The sequence below is a fragment of the Apis mellifera genome, linkage group LG16 (assembly GCF_003254395.2).
Source record: "Apis mellifera strain DH4 linkage group LG16, Amel_HAv3.1, whole genome shotgun sequence".
Lineage (NCBI taxonomy): Eukaryota > Metazoa > Arthropoda > Insecta > Hymenoptera > Apidae > Apis > Apis mellifera.
The window spans coordinates 3,132,108-3,153,974 of record NC_037653.1 but is presented as its reverse complement, the minus strand read 5'-3'; the positions used below and the strand labels follow the sequence as shown (position 1 = coordinate 3,153,974).

The 21,867-nt window shown below is 26.2% G+C and overlaps 2 protein-coding genes and 1 long non-coding RNA gene across 3 annotated transcripts in view; 1 reads left to right on the top strand and 2 right to left on the bottom strand.

The window, feature by feature from the left end:
• Window positions 1–17,177, bottom strand: part of LOC409514 — a 31,688-nt gene extending 14,511 nt beyond the window's left edge. Inside the window, exons 1-2 of the mRNA XM_393021.7 lie at window positions 17,085–17,177; window positions 16,310–16,786 (exon numbers count right to left, since the gene is read on the bottom strand). Coding sequence (XP_393021.4) covers window positions 16,310–16,702 — 393 coding nt within the window. The 5' untranslated portion in view covers window positions 16,703–16,786; window positions 17,085–17,177. The remainder of the gene's footprint in view (window positions 1–16,309; window positions 16,787–17,084) is intronic.
• LOC102653684 lies at window positions 1,953–4,589 on the bottom strand. Its single transcript, XR_408337.3, has 3 exons — window positions 4,126–4,589; window positions 2,976–3,154; window positions 1,953–2,900 (listed from the first exon to the last, which is right to left on the bottom strand). It is a non-coding gene; the product is annotated as an uncharacterized LOC102653684 (long non-coding RNA).
• Window positions 17,178–18,739: 1,562 nt separating the features above from the next.
• LOC551039 (dihydrolipoyl dehydrogenase, mitochondrial) lies at window positions 18,740–21,679 on the top strand. The gene is made up of 7 exons (XM_623435.5): window positions 18,740–18,930; window positions 19,299–19,581; window positions 19,665–20,031; window positions 20,103–20,447; window positions 20,540–20,631; window positions 20,954–21,279; window positions 21,345–21,679. Exons 1-7 carry the CDS (start codon window positions 18,886–18,888, stop codon window positions 21,408–21,410), a joined length of 1,524 nt encoding a protein of 507 aa, XP_623438.1. The 5' UTR covers window positions 18,740–18,885; the 3' UTR covers window positions 21,411–21,679.
• The last annotated feature ends 188 nt before the right edge of the window (window positions 21,680–21,867 follow it).

Here is a 21,867-nt window from a genome sequence, read left to right as displayed (position 1 = left end):
TCTCTAAAAAGTTTCTTCTGCAATGATTACTTTCTTTTATTTGTCCTATTCAAATTAACGAGAAATTTAAAATATTTGCAAATTTACCATATTTATATCAATTTCTTACATAATAAATTTTAACTTGTTAAATAAATATATTTCAATTAATAAAACATTTATATTATTTTAGTTTCGAATGATTGGTATAATTTAAAACTTATCAAGATAACCAAGAATTTTAGAATCTTTTGTTTTTTGTTAAATAAAAAATATAATGTCCATAAGATATATTTAAATTATTAGAAATCAATTAATTTAAAAATAAATTTAATTCATATATTTTAATAATCCATGACTAAAATTATTTCATGTGCCATACAATAAATAGTCAATTTTTATAATGCATCCTTGCGAAGAATCTTTTGGTAAAACATAACCTAACTTTGTGATAAACGAATAATTTACCCGGTAGGGTGCATTAGTATTCGATAAAAAAAATATAACAAATAAAACATAATAACTGGTTTTTTGTTCTTTAAAACATGATAACTTTTTTCTTATTTAAGATTTTTTAAACATTTCACTTGGAAATTACACTTTGAATACACTTTGAAAAGTGGAAACGAAAATAGAGAAAAATAGTTTTAAACATTCAAACAAACAAGAATTCTCAAAATAATGTCAAAAGTACACACAATAACTGGTATAAATACTAAATATCTATTATGTTATTCATGTACTTACTGATCTTCGATAGATTTGTATTTCCCAATCACGAGTTTTGTTGAATCGTTCGAGATTCCGATACTGTCAAACTCAACGCGCTTTCGACGACTATCGAACCGTTTACCGACAGATTCGACAAGATGCCGGAAATTTGATACCAACAACAAAACCTTAGTTACATACGACGTACGATTGACCGGCTAGCTTTCATATATATAGCGTCTCAAAAATAGACGAAAAAGAATATTTCGAGCTAATCATTCGAAACTATCGCGCATATCGAGTCGATATCATGATCGCAACGGAAAGAAGATTTTTCTCGTATTGTAGCGCGACTTGACGGAAACAATCGGAGGAAAATGTGTAACCCGAAGTTAATTATAGGAAACAGACTACGAGACAGAAATTACCGCGTTTTGCTCGAGTTGCTCATGGGACAAGCGAAGGTTCAGAGCGTACGACTCGAGACACTTGTCGCTCGTTCGAGCGCACCACGCCAACTGACAGGAGGACACGAAGCGCGCGAGACGCGACAGATAGAGTGTACCGCACACGGTAACGGGAGAAACAGAGATAAAGAATGGTTCTCGCAGCTCTTATTCTCGTCGTCATGATGCTCTTCATCGTCATCACAGTCGTCATCATTTGAATCGGATGACCCGTGTGCGTCGTAACGGGTACCGACCCTTTAACTTCTCCGCGTGCAGTCGCGCGATCGTGCCACTGATGATGATATGCGAACGTTTTCATGACGAGGTTAATTTCAGTACTGGAATTTCTGTTCGTGGGAAAGGGCACTTCTCTAATTTTAAAGAAATAAGAGTACACTTATGTCAATTTAAATAAAAAAATTAAAAATGTATCAAAATTTATTTTTACAATTTTATAATAAAACTTGTGCGTTAAAAGTTTAATTAAAAAAAAAATAATAACGAAAATTAGATTAATATTAAAAAAGTTTCTTCATTTATAAATGATCGTTAATTAATTAAGAAATAAGGGTATACTTATGTCAATTTAAATAAAAAAATTAAAAATGTATCAAAATTTATTTTTACAATTTTATAGTAAAACTTGTGCATTAAAAGTTTAATTAAAAAAAAAATAGTAACGAAAATGAAAATTAGATTTAAGATAATATTAAAAAACAAAATAATTGTTTTCTTCATTTATAAATAATTGTTAATTAATTAATTATCGAAAATTCTATTTTTCAAAATGAAAGCAAAAGAATGAAAGCAAAATTAAGATGAAATTGAACAAAATTGTTCAATTTTAAAGATTTAATGGAAGCAAATATTTCTAATAATGTTTAAAATAAATTATAATACCTTGAAAATCAACTTCTTATTACCCAGATATATAAATACTATTTAATTTAAACTTTAGTGAATTTTTTTTAAACTACATTAACAACAATCCAAAAACAAAAATTTAATCCCTGTTCTCCTCTTGAAAATCCATATACACACGCTTATTCCACACGTGTCACATCCATCATTCAAATCTTATCATTGAAAAACCATGATCATATAACCACGTCTTGTCCTCTTATCTTTCTATAAGCCTGAAGTTTGTTTAATTAACGAGTTCATTAAACTTTTTCTACGTAATACGTATATTATAAAAACGACGTAAATAACGGTAGAAATAGATTTCTTAAGATAAGAATACGAGAATTAAAAAACGGTTGTTCGATTTCTGGTTTGGTGAGCCTCTGCATCCAGAAGTATAGAAATATCCAAATAGGTGTAGAAATACCTAAGGAGCAGCGGCCAGCCCAGTCTAATTGCCAGGTCGTTATCGTTTCCACGAGGCATTGTCGCGACCCATAATACACATCTCAATTCTAATTAGCCGTGCGGAGTTGAAATTTCACCGGAGTCGACATGCTCGATGCAACGAAAGCATTCGAACATTCTCTGGCAAAGGTGATTTTGTAACGGGGCATGCCCCATTACCGCGAATACGGGTTTACACGCGAATCGTTTGTTGCTCGTGCCGTCTGAGTTATTGCCGGTTTAAGCTCATCACCGTGAAATTATGATCCATCCACGCTCGCGCTCGTCTGCTGCGTTTTCTTTTTTTCATCGATCTCGTTAATCTGTCGGCGCGATTTTATACTTGTTCTTTTTTTCACTTCTGGATTTACAATTGAGGATATCGAGAGCCGAACCGGAGAAAAGACACTCCTGAATAATTAGAGAAATTAAAAAAAATAATAAATAAATTTACAACTATAATTTATAGTATTTATATGTATATACCTGTAAGAGTTTTGATTTCACATACACTATTTTTTTTTATCAGTTTCTTCAATTCGATTTTGACCTGAATTATACAATGGAACACAAAAATATTCAGATATTTACTTTCTATTTTCTATATTCATTTTCTATATATAGCGTAACACAATGATCTGCAGCTTATCGAGATATAATATAACCTAAAAAATAAAAATTTTTTGTTTTATTATTTGTATAAATTATTATTTGAGTAAAATTAAAAGAAAAAAGTGTGAATATAAAACATCTTGACAATCTTTGAATTTTTCGTTCATTGTATTATATCATCCGTCGGTATATAGAAAAATAAAATTGGATTATAAGATGGAATACGTTGAATCTCTAATATTGTTTAAGCGAGATACACAGAGGATATTCGATTTTGCTTTTTCCAATTCTTAGGTAAACGAAAAAACAAAACTGCTATATCGATACGTTCGCTTTCTAAACGATCGAACGAACCACACATTCATCTTGAGAATATTTGAACGGCTGTTCGATCGGCCGGAACCGCTATGGAGAAATGCTGACGAGACGACGAAGTCAAGACTTTGGATACAGGAAGTCCACTGATTACTACTCCTTCCTTGTCCGCACTTGCCTACTCGACAGGCTTCTATTTCCGGCTAGTCGATACATATCGATACGAATCTAGATCGAAACGATTCATTCAAGATATTCTTAAATTTTTCATTCCAAATATCTTTAATAGAATGACATTCATTTTACAATGAAATGAAAAAAATCAAAATTGTATAATTATTGAAATTTTCTTTTTTATTTTGATATGTAATGCTATTCAAAAAGATGAATCTAATAAAAAATTGCAATCTTGCGAACCATGTTGTGCGTGGCTTGCAACTTTTCAATTAGTTGTAATTTCCGGATTATCGAGATCGATCGACATGACTATATGATAGGTTGCACGTTTCGAACACAATTTCCGTAAAATATCGATATAACATGAAACTACATCTCAGACAGGATAATGGAATTCATGAATAGCATAAAATATGAAGATCGCGATCTTACTTGAATAGCTATGTTAATAATTTAGTTAAGCTAATTTTTACGATCTAACAAAAAATAAAAACACGACATAAGCGCCACAATCATTGTCACTAGCACTAACCTCTATCGATTTGGAAATTTCTAATCCCTTTTTCATCGCGATTTTCTCTTCTTTTCTTTTCGCGCTCACTCAGCCTTTTAACTGTTCATTCAACCATAGAAACAATTCTATATTGTTCATACTTTACTACTATTCAACGACTTTTTATTACTACATTGGTATTTCTTTTCTCTTCACAGTGATAGTCGTAACTAACCTTCTTTATGCAACTTGACTTATATATACTCTTGTATATACTCTTATATTTAGGATAATTATGAGAGAGATGTCACCACCAAGAAATATTTTCGGTATTTTAGAAATGTTGACAATAAGGTATTGTTATTTATTTTAAACTGTTTATTTTCTTTTATTTTCTCAAATATTTTCTTTGTTACGTACATTTTTAAAAATTTTTCGAAGTAAATTCATCACATTTCGTCATAGTAATTAAAAATTCAAGTGTTTTATGATTTAATTTTTACATAAATTAGGGAATCTACGTAATATTTCTTTATCGGAATAAATTATTTTCAATTCAGTAAAGATAGGAAATTTTTTTGATTTATTTAATATAGATTACACTTCGTTTCAATGGAAGCTAACTCAACTAAAATTATATCTTCAATGTTAAAAAAATAAAAGAAGTGATTTAAAAGATAGATAACATAATATCTCAAGAAATATTTGATTGTAGGAATAGACAAAAAAATTGATAAACAAAAATAATAAAATTTTTCCAATATTTCATTAATTTTATGGTTTTATAAAATAAAAAAATATTTCAATAATATGTATTAATATATATATAAATTTTAATATTTATATATAATAGTATTTATAAAACTATTTTAATTGTTGTAATTTTTTCTTAAACATAAAAATAAATTATAATAATAAAATAGAGTATTAAAACTTTTATATCTCTATCTGAAACATGTTTAGTTTTCGTCGAGAAACAAAAATTAATAATCAAACAAACCATATAGCGTTGGATTATTAATCCTGTACTATTTAATAATAAAAATTGAAATATTGACGTTATCAGTCACTATTGTGCAAACTTACAATATCTAACAACAAATATTTTCACTTTTCTATCATTCTATTTATATCCTTTAGACTTCTCTTTTCTAATTGATAACTTCAACCATGTCCATAATGACACTGCATAAAGAACGAAAAGACATCGAGTGTCCACATGTCGTGTGTAACTTTCTTCCGGCAAAGAATTTTGTACAAGATAAAAAGAGAAAGAGATATAAGACTAACGGACAATGCCATCTAGTTTCGAAAGCATCGAGAGATTACATTTCAACGCATCGAATGATAGACGTGGGCGCAGTCTCTCTGGAGATAGAGTCTCGTGGCACCGCGACGAAAACAATGATCGAATGAACCGTTCCTTTAATGGAAGGGCCAATTCGCCGCCGTGGTGGCTCGTTGTCGGAATTAATCTGCCAATAATTACTTCCCACGAGTAGCCGAGGGTGCAGACGCTCAATAAAGAATGGTTGTGTAGATCTCGTCACTTACAATAGGCATCGTTCTATTCACATTCTGACTTTATCAATGTTCTTTACAATTATCTTTTTCACGAGAATAGATTGTGACGAATTCGTTGATATTGTAAACAGAACTGATTAACTTGTTAATTGTATTTGATTTGAAAAAATTTTATTACGAAAAGCATGTCACGTAAGAGAAAATATTAACTTTTGTTATTTGAATTAAAATTTTAATAGAAACTAACAATTATTCATAAATTTAAAATATTTTAGAAATGATAATAAAAAAAAATAAAAATATTTTTTTGAAAAAACTACGACACACAGTGTTTGATGAAATTTCTCTTCTATATTTATTTTGTAAAATATTATTTTATAAAATTTTTAATCTATAATCATTTTTTTCCTGTATTTAATTTCTTTTCTTCTTTATAATTCCTTTTTTTTTATTAAGGAAATTATGAATGATTAGATTAAATTATTTCAGCTATACACATTTTAACAAGTTTGGGACAGATTTCAAATTCATTTCACAATAAGACACTTTTTATGATACTTGATTTTTACACGAGTTATTATTTACGTATTGAATACTTTTTGCAACTTAAATGCACCGTAAAGATTCTCTTCTCTCACCGACTAAAATTATTATGTGTTTTATTTTCGTAGAAAGTAAAACGTCGTTGCACACCAAGTCTAGGACCATAACCTCTCTTTCTTGAACCACGAATACCAACCCGAACAATAGCGGCTCTCACTTTGCACGACGAGCACGGTAGCTCGTTATGCGAATTCATTTTATTAGAATTACTTCCTATAGAATAGCGTACGTATACAATTGCGAGAAATGATCGAATTACGTTTCCTGATGACCATGTTGAACGATATCGTTCCTATTTGCATACACTAGGTACTTTCATATATAAGTCGAAACACACAAAATGACTATACAAATTATTTGGTATAAATAATATTTTATACGAATTTATTACATAAAATAGGAGAAATAATTTAATTATTATTTTTTTTATAGATAAATGTTTTTTTTAAAGCTATTAAATGTATAAATTTAAAAAACTATATTAAAAATTAAAGAATATTAGTTTTTTTTGAAGAATTTGATTCAATTTTGCTTTAGTGTATTTTTTTTTTTTTAACTTTTATTGTTTTTTTATAATTTGGTAAATATTTGATAAATAAAGATAAAATATGCTGATTAAATTAGATTAGGTTAAATTTAGAATTAATATTTTCTTAAATTTAAAGTCTTTATATTTCTTTGTTTATTGATTATCATAAAATATAAAAATACAAAAATTTTTTAAAAAGTTTATAATTTTTAATTAATCTTAAAATTTCATGAATGAATTGATGAAATATGATGAAATATAGTAAAACAACGCATGCGTTCATTTTATACGACTGTCCATTAGGTTTTCTGTTTATCGACATCGAAAAGGAAAGCAAATAGTCGATAACTCGATCAGAGGTATTATTGTTCTTCCTCGATACTCGGCCAATTTCAGTCCTGATAAAAGATATTCGAATACTCTCATTGAAATTAGATCAATCAATATATGTGCTTATATACATACTTTTCATAATGAAAAACGAATATATTTAAATTATTGTACATTTATTATTTCATGATCAAGCGGATTTTAACGTTATATAAAATATTTCGGATTTAAAAATCGTGTATTGAAAGTGTGGATTATGGAAAAGATTTATTGTTCCGATTATAATGATGATATGAAAATAAATTCTCTTGATAACAATATATTTTCTATCGATAGAAGTTTATGATCTTTCAAATTATGATAACATATCCTAAATAATAAAATAATAAAAATTTAATTAATTTTGATAAATGTTATTTTCTGTATTTTTAAATTTTTTCTATTTTGTTTTTAATTAATTTTATTATTACATATAAATAGTAATTTTATTTATATGTAATAAATGTAATATGAAATAATGAAATCTTAACCTAACTTTTTTTTACATTTTTAAATTTTGTGGAATATATTAATGATTGCAAACTAATCAATAATGTACTTATGTATTTTGTAATGGAATTTGTTTACTTTAATCTCTAATTTAAAAAAAAAATATATGTTCTTGTTTGATTCAAACTTTTTCCAAGAAAATTGAACTTTTTTTATTTATGCAAAAAATATTGAATAAAAGTTTCAATAATTATATTTTATTTTATAATTGTTTTCTTTAGCATAACCAGTAAAGATAATAATTGAAAAATTATTTAATTACAATTTAATTATTTCATAATTAATACTATTGAATAGTTATTAGATTTTATTTCTACAAAAAATTTGATATCATATATAATAAATAATAACAAATAATAATAATAAATAATAATAATAAATAATAACAAAAATAGAAAATAATGAAGCAAAACTTTAATTTTTCTGATAATAACTTGTAATGCTGAATCGGAAAAAGGAATCCTTATTTATTCAATATTATTATGCAATAAAATTGTTATACAAATTAAAAGATTATTGGATTTCATAACATTAGTTTATTTTCTGATTACGTAGTATGATACCATACGTTTTATAAAACCTTGACTATCGTATAATTTACGATAGATAAACAGTCGTTTTTCTTTTCGATTGTAACCGTGATTTTGATGTTTGCTTTTGACATAAATTATGTACAATATAAAAGTCATTTGATAGAAGCCATTGTAAGATATTTTCCAATTACATATATTATTTTAAAATTACCTTTTATTTAATAAAATAATTTATCATTGATTTAAATATATATAAATATTTCATATGAGAAAAATTAATGCAAATATTTGCAATTGATGTATAATAATATTGAAAAATAATAATTAATGTTACTACTGAAATAAATTTATAGATAAATTTCCGTTCTTCTGCTTGTGAAAAATATTTTATAGGTTATGCTCATAAAATTACGAAGCGTAAAATATATTCCTAGGATATATACGATAATATTATAATTTCGAAAGCTCTATGAATCGAAAGGTTATATATTATATTTGTTACATAAAACTTTCGTTGTGCTGCGTAATATGCAATGACAGATTCTTAACTCACATGAAACATTTTAAACATTGGTTCTCACTGGTTCTCAATCTTCTGCCGAATTTTCATAGTTTTCTTTTCTCTCGCGATAGAAATGCGTCCATAGCTAATAATAATATTTGATCAATGTTAATATTCTATGTTAAGTAATTATTATAGATTGTGAATTTTTATGCATATTTTGATAAAATTAATAATGAAATTAAAATTAAAATTATATTTTTTATTTTATATTATATTATATATGTTTTGCCCAATACATATTTATGTATCGTTTATTCTATGCATATTATGTATATAATTTTTACATATTTTGTATGTGAAAGGGAATTATTTTTAAATCCATAATAATAATATATTCAACAATGCATCATAACCTTCCAATGCACATCTCTTTTGTTAATTTTTTTGTCTTCTCTCAAGTTTCTCAATCATCATTAATAATTTTTTTATAAAAATATAATTTTAATTATTTATAATAATTAATTTTTATATTAATTACAAATTTTTATGAATTTATATTTTCTATATATAACGTATGAAAAATTTAATCTATTTTCAATATCCAACAGAAATAAAAGATATAATTAAAAGAAAAATAAATATTTTATTCGCATGGAATCTAATTGCAAATATTAAATACTATTTATTTATAATTTACATGTTATATATCATATATTACATTAATTTATAGAAATATTTCATTTCTCTATTCTTTCAAACTGTACGTTTCAAATTTTCTTGAGAATTTCTCACTCTTTACTATTTATAACACCTCAATTGTAAAACCGTGAGTTCAGAATAAGTTGGTCGACGACGAGACAATGGCGAGTGCACTTATGCTCTCGGCTCGAATGTGCGCCACACCGACGAGTCCATTGCCAAGATTAATTTGACAATAATTGCTTCCTACGAGGTGGAAACAGAGGAAACCAGCGAATATTCTTACTTTATATCTTATTGCAAACGCCTATCGCGGGAAATTATAGCTTGCGCGAGCCTATAAAGTATACCCAGAACGCGATTATCGATTTTTATCTCTTCTATAAAAACTGTAATTTAACGAGCTTTTTTCTTAAACGACTTTCGCTTCGTCCAAGATAAATTTCCTTTTCCTGGATAAATACACGAAAACCGGGGAATTATTTCAAACTGTCGTATTTCAATTGTGTCGAAGAAAATATTTAATATTTTCCATAAAAAAAGATTTATAAAACATCATATATACAAAATTTTTTAAAGTATTACTATAAATATACAATTAATACACGTTATAAAAATATTAGAATAGATTTAGAAACTTAAAAAGAGAGGGATAGATCCATTTGTAATTAAAAAAAATTTTTTTTTAAACTAATTTGATTTGAAAAATTTAAAAAGGAAATAGTAATTAAAAAATATATGTATCTTTTATAATAATATATTATAATTATATATTCAATATATATATATTATATAATTAACTATTTAAATATTTTTCTAAATTAATATAACAAATAGAGTTAATATTTTATAAATTCCATATCTACTTTCAGATTTATTACAATCATTTGATTTTTTATTTCTATAATTTTTATGATCAATTCTAGTTTATTATAGTGTTAATAATATTTAAAAAATATATATATAAAGGAAAAAATATCATTATATATATTATATCTCTAAAATTTTCTATGAAATTTTTCAAACATTGTGACAAATAACTATACATCAACTCAAGAAATAAAAACATTTAAGGAAAGTTTAATGAAAAAGACAACAAAATGAATGAAAATAACTAGTTGTTTTCGATCGCTTTGTATCACTAATATCAACTCGACAGTCTAGTACTTTGCGATAACCTCGCCAACGGAATCTAGTCTTGAACGCATAACCAGTTCTTCGGTTAATTAATGCTGCAAAACTGGTAGTCTTGCGCTTTCAGACTCTACCGGGTATTTATCTCGTTCATTGCACCACCCTAGTTTTAATGTTCTCGTATTATTATATATGTATATAATTTTTAATATTTTTGTTTTCGATCGCACGTTTCACTGGTTACAGCAGTATATAATAACAGTGCAGTCAATAATATTAGACACATATTTCGTTTCGATAATTAGACACAATTATCCATTTTTTTGAAAATGTTTTACTCTTTGCGTTTACAACGAACGTTGGAATTTTTTTTTTTTCATTTCTCTCAGATTTTCTCATTCTTTCTAAAAAATAAGCGAGCCAAACATGCGATAACGCTAGATAATTCCCAGAATAGTAGAACACCTGCCTCTCTCGTTAATAGATGCGATGCGATCCCAATATGCGTCTGCCACCAAAGCACTCACACACTGCGTGTACACTCTCCTTCATAAGTTTGGATAGACGCCATTTTTTTAACGAACGATCGATATTTACAATTATCATAATGTTCAAGTTTTATTACAAATTTGTATTGTATATTATAAATTGAATAATTTAATTATTCAAACTTTATAAATAATTGAAAGTATTTTTACATTAATTTTCTAATAATCCTGCAATGCAATATGGGATTCCTTGGATAGACAAATCCGAAAATAACATCTGAAATAAGGAAAAAATTTATGAATAATAAAACTTTTAGAAGCATGGACAGTATATATGGAAAAATATATAAATATAGAATAATTAAGATTAACAAAAGTAAGTAGTGAATTAAATGCATTAACAATAAAATAAAATTTAATGGAATTAATTAATAATTTCATAATTTTTTTCTACATAATTATCACAATTAAAAAAGTATCCATATATTTATGGATGGGAATGTACTTCTATATTGAACTGCTAAAAAAAAATTTTCTTGAATTGACTGATCCACTTTCGATTATTATAGAATAAATAAAAATAGATCATGGATACACGAATGTTTCTGTTAATAAATAACTATTTTTTTATTAATTATTCATCATCAACTATAGCAAATTTTGTATACATATATGTATTACTTGAAGCGATAATACAATCATGAATATCTCGATATCGTAAACGCAAAAGAAATCGCAAGGAAAACTCGAGGATATTCCCGATATTATCATGGAATTTATACTTTTGGAATCGGAAGGTAAATAAGGCAATTCCTTTATATTTTTTTTTTTTTTAACTTGTCGAAATCGCGATAAATCGCGAAAGTGAAAATGTGAATGCCGACATTTGATGGTTTGGCTTAATTAAAATACAAGGAGAAGAAAAGATGCAGATACGTGACAAGGGAGAAAGTTCATTCACCAGAAATTGAACGTGGAACAGTGGTGCGCAATTGCAAAAATTCAACCACTTCGTGTCGAATTCTTGCCGACTTTCGCAATTTTCATCTACGTGGCAGGATTTTCATTATGAAATAATTGAGAATTCCTTCGTTCGTTTCTCATTTTCTCGATCGGTAACAAGTGGCACAGCGCGATGGATATGATTACGAAAAAGCTTCGAATACGAGCGAAATTCAAACTAAAAGAATTCCAGCACCGATTGATATAAATAATATATTATTTCATATTGTAGATAAATTTCATTTTAATTATGTTAAAATAGATAAAAGTATATATGAATCAATGGATTTTCAATGTAAATATTATAAATTCGATCTATGATTGAATTCTAGTTAATTTAATCTATAGTACAGTTCAAAACAAAATTATATGATGCATGAATTATATACAATGAATTATATAAATATTTGAACACTTTTATAGAAAAAATTTTTATATGTTTTTAATATTTTATATATATTTAATTATCAAAATTTAAGAATAAAGTTTGAAACAGATCTGAAAATAAACAGTTATAAATATTTATTATATTATGTATATTTATATATTTATATGTATATTTGTATGTATATTTTCGAAACTTTTTTAAATTAATATTTATTAATATTTATTAATATCTATTATCTATTATCTATAGCATTTGATAATTATTTAATATGATATATTAAAAAGTTTTGTATATGAATATATAAAATATATTTATATATACTTTTTATGGAAGTATTCATATATTTTTGTAAGTTAATGTACGTTATCGAAATTAGATTAAATATGGCGATCGCTTCTATGCACGTCCATGTGCTTCCATCTATAATGTCTACATTAAATTTAAAATATTTTTCTGTTTACACACAAATTCTCACAAATATTGACGTGATTCAAATATTATTTCAAAATCAATAAATTTTTTGAACTTTGAATGGAATCGTTATCTAGTTCGAAGTTCGTCAATAACAAATATGAACGATATTCGATTGTTAGGTTAAGTAAGCACGTGTCACTGACGTAATTCGATCGAATTGGAATATTCTTCGTTGTATATAGATATCTCATTTGCACTACGCGAATTACATGAAATAAGAAAAATTTAATGATTAATCACTTCCTAAATTGGATCGATTAAGAACATAGAAATATCTAATACGTGTAAATGTAATAATTATTTCTTCAATATTTGTCATGAGCAAAAAATCTTTTTCACTTGTCTTTTTTCGTTTTGTTTCTTGATTTTATTAGGTATCATCTGTGATGATTAATTATTATATCAATCATCCTGATTCTATTATAATTATTAACGTTTTTTGACAAACCTAATGAAAAATTTATTTATATAAAATATATTTTGAAGTAAATCAAATTAAGTAAAAATTAACAACAAATAAAATATAGGAATCTGATCTTCGAGATTCTAATTCATTAAAAAACAATTAATTATTAATTTATCAATTATTAAAAATGTATTTTCTTTTTTTACACTTCCTTTTCTTTTTATTTTAACACAATAATTAACAATAGTTAATGACATAACATATAATTTTAAGAGAAAAATTATTTCTTTATGTAAAATAACAAGTCATAAATGACTCACAACCAACCACTTTATGTTGTTAGTAATCAGTCAACCATTTGAGGGTTAAACAAGAAATAAACCAGTATATATAATAAAACTCATTTGCAGTACTTGAGACTTTTTACGACTATCATTTATTTCTTTCTATGTCCAATCTTCTTGCAAATAACTATTTCAAAAACCAAAATAAAAATAATCAATTTATTTTTTGCAACAAAAACAAGATTTTTATAATATATATATATAGTTATAAAACGTTAGAAAAGAATTATAAAAACAAATGATCAATTTTTTAAATTAAAATATATTCTATTATAATAAATTCGGCATAATCCATATTTTCCATTATCCGATAAAAATTCATTCCCGAAAACTAGTCTAAGGATACAGTAAGTACGGTACATGCGAAAGCATTTAACGTTTCGACAAAGGATACGAAAATAAACTAAGCGATATCACCTTTCGAGAAAGTATTACATAAAACACATATTTCGAAGGAAGAAACTGTTTATACTAACTATGCGAAAATTCACCTAATAATATTCTAAATTCGTATTGCAAGAATCCAACGAATTAACGTAATATAAAATAACGAAGGAAATATGTATTAAATCACTCACTGTAAAGCCAGAGGATCACGTTGACACAATCGGATACGGAAAATCTTATCCACAAGGGAAAGACAAAATATTGGAATGGAATCACGCCGCGAATCGCGCACAGCCCCGAAGAAAAATGTTCGAAGCACGAGCGTAAACATCGAACTGAAGCTGCCAGGCAAGCTGCACTGCAACACCATGCTAGACCCGACCTTAATAAGCTGCTTTCACACCAAACTCGCGCTTTTTCAACCAACACTAATCTCCTGTTGTTTCAATCTTCAAATCTTACGATCATCTTTCATTACGCTCATGTGAACACGCGAATACAAATAATTCTCATTCTTAATACAATTTTCAACAATTTTCTGTACCTTGTTCAAGGGATGATTGTGAAAAAAATTAAAGATTCGAGATTTAATTATTTTTCACAATAAATATATCGATTATTTTCTGAAAGTAAATTATTGATCAAGTTTTAATTGAATTTATTAACGAACATCATTTATTTGATTTTATTTCGTATAATTAGTATAAATATCGATTAAATATTTACCAACTCATTATTTACGACTGTGTTCTTGAATCCTCGTAATTACATAACCTCGAAATAGCAGATTCTTCATCGATATTTTAGCCGGTCAATGCTCCCTAGCATTCAAGTGTTGCAAGTATATTTGGAACTAATTTTCTTCTTCTACTTCCGTCATACTAGCATTACACGAGTTAGTCACAGCATCGCTTTTACCAACTACTCCCCTTGAATATCGAATGAATAATCAAATCTTTTGTCGAAAAAAGATTAATTCGAAGAGAAGTAAATAATGAAACGTTTATTGCAAAAAAAAGTTGGAAAGATAAAATTACGTAAAATCGTTAGTGCGAAAAATAGCACGCTCGGTGTGAATAGAACTTAAATTGAATTCCGCACAAAGAAAGGCATTCGATGGAAAAGAACCTGCAACGGACTTCGGGCCCGCATCTTCCAGGTCCGAACCTAATTCATCTTAGGGCCCTGCGATCGCATGATTGCACTAGATTTCTCCATGAATACACTTCTTCGAGGAATTTCTTACGAAAATTGTTGAGTTCTTCAATTTTAGAATATGCATTATCATCAATGAAAATTTTTAGTCACGATAGAAGGATGTTTTTCATTCTTTTCATTTTCTAGTCGATAAATGACCGAGCGTATAGAAGTGTAGAACAAGCGTACGATTTAATTTTTCCTGAAACATTTTCAGAGACAACTTTAATGATCATTCGAAAAACCATATGATAATAAATTGTCGCAGAATTATGTACTTATGGTAAAATGACTCTCTTTTCTTGATTAATGATATACATTCGTCATAATGAGAAATCTAGCGATTAATAAATTTCAAATACTTTCCATCAAGTATATTTAAGATGAAATTCTATTTTAAAAGTAGCATAAATGGTTACACATTTTATCATGACAAGTTTAAATTAAAATTCAAATTTTAAACCGAAATATAAAATAATTTAAATCGTGCAAAATTAAAAGTAAATAAAGTATTATTACGTAAATCATAAACAAGCAATGTGTTAAATTTATGGTCACGTATATTTGTCTCGTATAATTCGCTTAATTATCTTAATAATTATATCTTTAATAATTATTAACTTGCAGTTTATTTGCAAGTCATTGCAAACACATTATAGAATCTATTGCAATCAATTTGTCCATTATGTGTACTATAAATATGAATCATGTATATAAACATTCAAAATGGATGGATTTAAAGAATGGATTATGATTTTCAATTAATATCTATATTACAAATCAGTTATAATATATAAAATCAATTTTTAATCGAACAATGTGTTTGAAATTTTTAATATTATCGATATTCTATGTAATTTCGATAAAATGGTAATAGTATTTCGAGATATAACATATTTCAAAAATATTTAATATATTTCAAGCATAGTTATTTAAATCGTACGATTGTCAATATATTATACATTATTTCTAAATGTATATACTTTCTATATAAATAATTCTATATAAATTTCTTAATAGAAATAATAATATTTATTATATCGAGCATACGTATAAAATTACATTTGAAAACACTTAAATTAACACACAAAAAATTCCAGAAAAAAAATAATTCAGAAAAGTGTAACATACCTCATTATCGTGACGGCTGTTGGAAGGCACTTTATCGGAGAGCTCCTTGATGAAGTTCTCCGAGTTTGTTGTCTCATTTGGAAAATCCGGTTGTTCACTAGTCTTAGGTATCTTGAAACAGCTATTCGAATCTTGAATAGAATCAGATGAAGTACTTTCTTGCGTGATTAGATTTGCTTTCTCTTTCTTCCGATTCTGCTGATCTTTCTCGTGATATTCAGATTCACTGAAGCACTTTTCAAAACTGGATACTCGTTGAAGGATCGTTGGCGAATTAGAAATCGTTTCACAAAATTCAAGTTCGTTTTCCAAATTGTCATTATTTTTATTGCATATTCGCGGAGGATCTTGATCGCGAAACGTTCTTCGTTGGCCTTTTATTATTTCACACATTTTTTTTTTCTTCTTATTTTAGTGTAAATCGATTAAATTATTTTACATTTTCTCGAACATATTATAAAATTATTTCTCGAAAACCTTGAATATTATATAACAGCATTAATATTTTTTTTTCATGCATTAAATATTTCTATAAATTACAATTATATCATTAGAATATTATTGTAAAATTCTTGTCAAATAACTTTATCAAATATTAAACTATTTAGATTCAATCATACTCGAATTCATTAGTGATAATTAAATTATATTTGTTCGATAACACATGTAGGTGGGATTTAAGTAAAAAAAAATCTTAGTAAACAAATTATCGTAATATCATTTCGTATTGAATTACAAAAATGTCATTTATTTTATTAAAATGAAAAATACTAACCGGTTTTCAATAAATGTTTCTTCTAGGGTTAACTTTGCTTCTGTGACGTACGATACTTCCACAAGCTAAAGAGACGCAAACAGTACTATCTCGCCAAGGGCCAAACGACTCATGCGTCATACGGAAGGACATCTGTTGCCCTTTTCCCTCGACCCCTAATGTTCTTTTCGTTTCTATCTCTTTAGCTATTGGTTTATGTTGTTCCCTTTTTTTTTTTGCATTTTCGATCGTTATTCTTTTTTTTGACAAGAAATAAAAATTATTTCTACATTATTTTAATTAAAAATAAATATTCTGTAAATTCGATAAAATTGATTTATTAAGTTAATTTCAATGTTGGAACAAAAATTTGAAATATCGACTATAGTTAAAATTCCAATCCATAAATCGATGAACGTTAAGTTGCAGAGAAACATTTTTTTATGTGACCGCAAGATGGCATAAATTCTTTACATTTTATCTAATTATATTTAAAAATTTGTAAAGATGAATTGCAATAAAAAAAAGAAAAAGATTTAACAGAAATTTGATATATATATATTTCTTTTATCTAATAATTTAAAATAATATTTTTATATAAAGAAATAATACTAGTTAATTATTATATATATTATATATATACAATTTAATGAAATATAAATATACGGATCTATCGAAATAATTAAATTAAATTGAATATAAAATTAAAAATACTTTATTCATATATTTAAATATTTGATTAGATATAATTATAAAATTTCAATTTAAATTTCTCATTACAAGATATAACTTTAAATTAATTCTTCGTTTTCTAATATTTACTAATGTTAAAAACTATTATAGGTATAATAGTATAATAGAAAACCATAGACGAAACATTAGATAGACATGAAATTCATTTTTATATTTCCTATAATATTATTGATTAAAAATAAAGTTATATTACTATATTATTTATTGTTAGCATTAAATCTTAATATTAAAATCTGTGATTATATGTATATTATAATTACTTTGATAATTCAAAAATATAAAAGTATGAACAAAAAATATGAACAATAAAATTAAGAATTAATTTTATTTTATTTATTATTATAATCTTAGAACAATCATATTTAAAATTTTTATTTATTTGATATGAGTTTATAGCAATAAATAAAGTTATATCCTAAATTTACAGATCTTATATGTATACCTTCATAAGATCATATAGGAACTTACGATCATTATCATTGATATAGGATAAGTTATTATAAATAATTATAATTATAATGTAATAATTTTTATTGCAAATTTATATTTCTTTAAATTTATTAATTTATTAATTAAATTTATTAATAATTAATAATTTATATATTTTTATAAAAATTATTATGTAATATATTTAAAATAATTAATGAATTATTTCTTCTATGATAATATATATATTTTTTAAACATAATGAAAAAATTATTAATTTTATAAATTTCAATTATTTGTTTAATATAATTGATATATAATTGATCGCAAGTAATTTTTTTAATTTTAACTTTCAATTTACGAGGCATTACGAAATCTTATAAAATATTAAGTCTATGCTATATCTTGTTTCGTTGATCCAAATCGAATCAATGAAAAAAAAAAGTTATTTTATTTTGTTGCATAATAGATCACTAGCGCCATCATGCAGCTAGTTTTGAAACACATAGGCAATATATCGAATTATCAAAGCTCAAACGAGTTGGACGATATTGAAATAACCGGTAGTGTTCATTTTTCACTGCCGTGGACTCGTTTTCTTTTTGACCCCCTTTATATTAGATAGTAAAGTATATTATAAAGAATGATGCAAGCTACTTTTTGGAGTTTAGTGACTACTTCTGGGAAAGTAAGTTTAAAAAGAAAATTATTCATTATCCAGTGACATGGATGCATCACAATCTTCACTATCGAACCATACATACTTAATCTATTTCGTAACATCTTGAAGGACAAATGATTTTCTTGTATATTTTATTTAATTATTGACTTAACTATCTTTGTTATCAGTTTTTTTTAAATATAAATTATTAATCAGATATTTAAAAAAGCAAAATTAGTTTCTTAAATTCATTATTCAACGTAAAAGTACATTTTTTTTTACCTGTTGGTTATGTCATCTATATTTGATTTTTTCAAAATTAAAAAGATGCAAAGATAAATAAAATTAAAAAAATACTTTTTTAATTAACATTTTTCTTTTTCTAATTTTACCAGCCATCATGTGTCAAACGTATTGTACCTGGGTTGATAGCTGCACAACAACGTAGATATACTAGTACTTTAGAAGCTGATCTTGTAGTAATAGGTGGTGGGCCTGGTGGATATGTTGCATCAATTAAAGCAGCACAATTGGGAATGAAAACAGTTTGTATAGAAAAAGATGAAACTTTAGGTGGAACTTGTCTTAATGTTGGATGCATTCCATCAAAATCTTTATTAAATAATTCACATTATTATCATATGACACATGGAGATTTACAAAATCGTGGCATTATAGGTATTTAATTTATTTATAATTTCTTCTTTTTTAAATTAAAAATTTAATATCATAATTTAACTATCATTTCTTTTTTCTTGCAGTTGAAAATGTTAAACTTAATCTTGATAAAGTGATGGAACAAAAACGGAATGTAATAAAAGCTTTAACAGGTGGTATTGCTGGATTATTTAAAAAGAATAAAATAGAGTGGGTAAAAGGTCATGGAAAAATTACTGGTCCAAATCAAGTGGTTGCACTTAGTCCAGATGGTTCAGTAGTAAGCACAATTAATACTAAAAATATTATAATTGCCACTGGCAGTGAAGTTACACCATTTCCGGGTATAGAATTCGATGAAAAACAAATTCTTTCATCTACCGGAGCTTTATCATTAGATACAATACCTAAAAAATTTATAGTAATTGGTGCTGGTGTCATTGGATTGGAATTAGGCTCAGTTTGGCAGAGGTATTTTTCTTATCGAAATTAAATGTATGAAATATAAATGATCTTTAATTGCTTTAATTATTAATTATTAGGTTTGGTTCACAAGTAACAGCAATTGAATATTCACCATTTATTGGTGGGGTAGCTATCGATAGTGAAGTTAGTCAAACATTACAAAAAATTTTAAGTAAACAAGGCTTAAACTTTAAATTGGGAACAAAAGTCACTGGTGCAAAAAAAACAGGCAATGAAATTATTGTTTCTGTTGAAGATGCAAAAGATCCTAGCAAGAAAGAGGATATTTCTTGCAATGTACTTTTAATTTGTATTGGCAGAAGGCCATATACATGGAATTTAGGATTAGAAGATATAGGAATTGAAAGAGACAAATTAGGTCGAGTTCCTGTAAATAACAGATTCCAAACAGTAATACCTTCGTAAGTATATATTTTTTTTTTTTCTTATATATTTTTTTTATTTGTTTAATTCGTATAATAATTCGTTATAATGTAAAATTACTTTTATGTAGGATTTATGCTATTGGAGATTGTATCCATGGACCGATGTTGGCTCATAAAGCAGAAGAAGAAGGTATTATTACAGTTGAAGGCATTGTTGGAGGTAATAAGATACATACATTATACTGTATATTGCTAATAAGTTGATACACGGAAAAATATAGAATCTAATAAGATAAATCAATTTAAACAAGCATATAATCGAACATATAATCGAGTCACACGCATTCTTATAATTGGTTAAATTTATCATATCTATTAACATAACTTAATAAACAACATCGAGCATATATCTATTTAATAAGTATATTTAGTAAGACAAGTGGTTTATCACCCGCACGCCTTTCCAGATATTAACTTACCATGTACTTTTTAGCGCATTTTTTGTATATTGAAAAATTTATAAAAATTATACGTTTATACAGGTGCCGTTCATATCGATTACAATTGTGTACCTAATGTAATATATACACATCCAGAAGTTGGTTGGGTTGGCAAAACAGAGGAAGATTTAAAAAAAGAAGGTGTCGAGTACAAAGTTGGGAAATTCCCACACTTAGCAAATTCCAGAGCAAAAACGAATCTCGAAACGGATGGTTTTGTTAAAGTATTAGCAGATAAAAATACAGATAGATTATTGGGGGTACATATGATTGGTTCAGTTGCTGGTGAATTGATTAATGAAGCAGTTCTTGCAATAGAATATGGAGCAAGTGCAGAAGATGTTGCAAGGACATGTCATGCACATCCAGTAAGTATTTTTAACAATATATGATCAAACATTAAGTATTAAATATTGATTTTGATCATTTACAGACATGTTCGGAAGCCTTTAAAGAAGCCTGTTTAGCTGCATATTTTGGAAAACCTATCAATTTTTAAATCAATAAATCAATAAACAAAGTGTAAAGCATTAATAATATAATTCATCGTAGCTTCGATCTAGTCTACACTCAATTTGAAACGCGCCGTATATTTGGTCTAGGTCTTTGTCATCATTTATTTTACTTTATATAAGGACAAAAACTGTACATAAAACTTTAAGAGAATTTATGAAATTTATATTTTATAGTAGATTTACTTTTGTTTCTTGATAATTGTATTTATTTTAAATAAATGGATAATATACTACAAAAAGTAGGAATGTAAAAGAGTTGTTTTTAATTTTATATATTGCAGTAATGCGTAGAGATAAGTTTTTATAATGTCATTATTAAAATCTTTTTCTTGATTTTATAAAAACTTATTCTCATACTTTAGCTTAAGATTATAAGATTATAAGATTCAAAGTATAATATATTCATGATAGTAAATAGATATGCGTAATTTAATCAATAAT

Bases quoted from the DNA above. Each gene is read 5' to 3' on its own strand.
- LOC551039 (XM_623435.5), top strand. From the start codon at position 18,886: ATGATGCAAGCTACTTTTTGGAGTTTAGTGACTACTTCTGGGAAA. The intron at 19,582-19,664 runs GTATTTAATTTA...TTTTTCTTGCAG, and splicing joins ACAAAATCGTGGCATTATAG to TTGAAAATGTTAAACTTAAT. The intron at 21,280-21,344 runs GTAAGTATTTTT...GATCATTTACAG, and splicing joins GGACATGTCATGCACATCCA to ACATGTTCGGAAGCCTTTAA.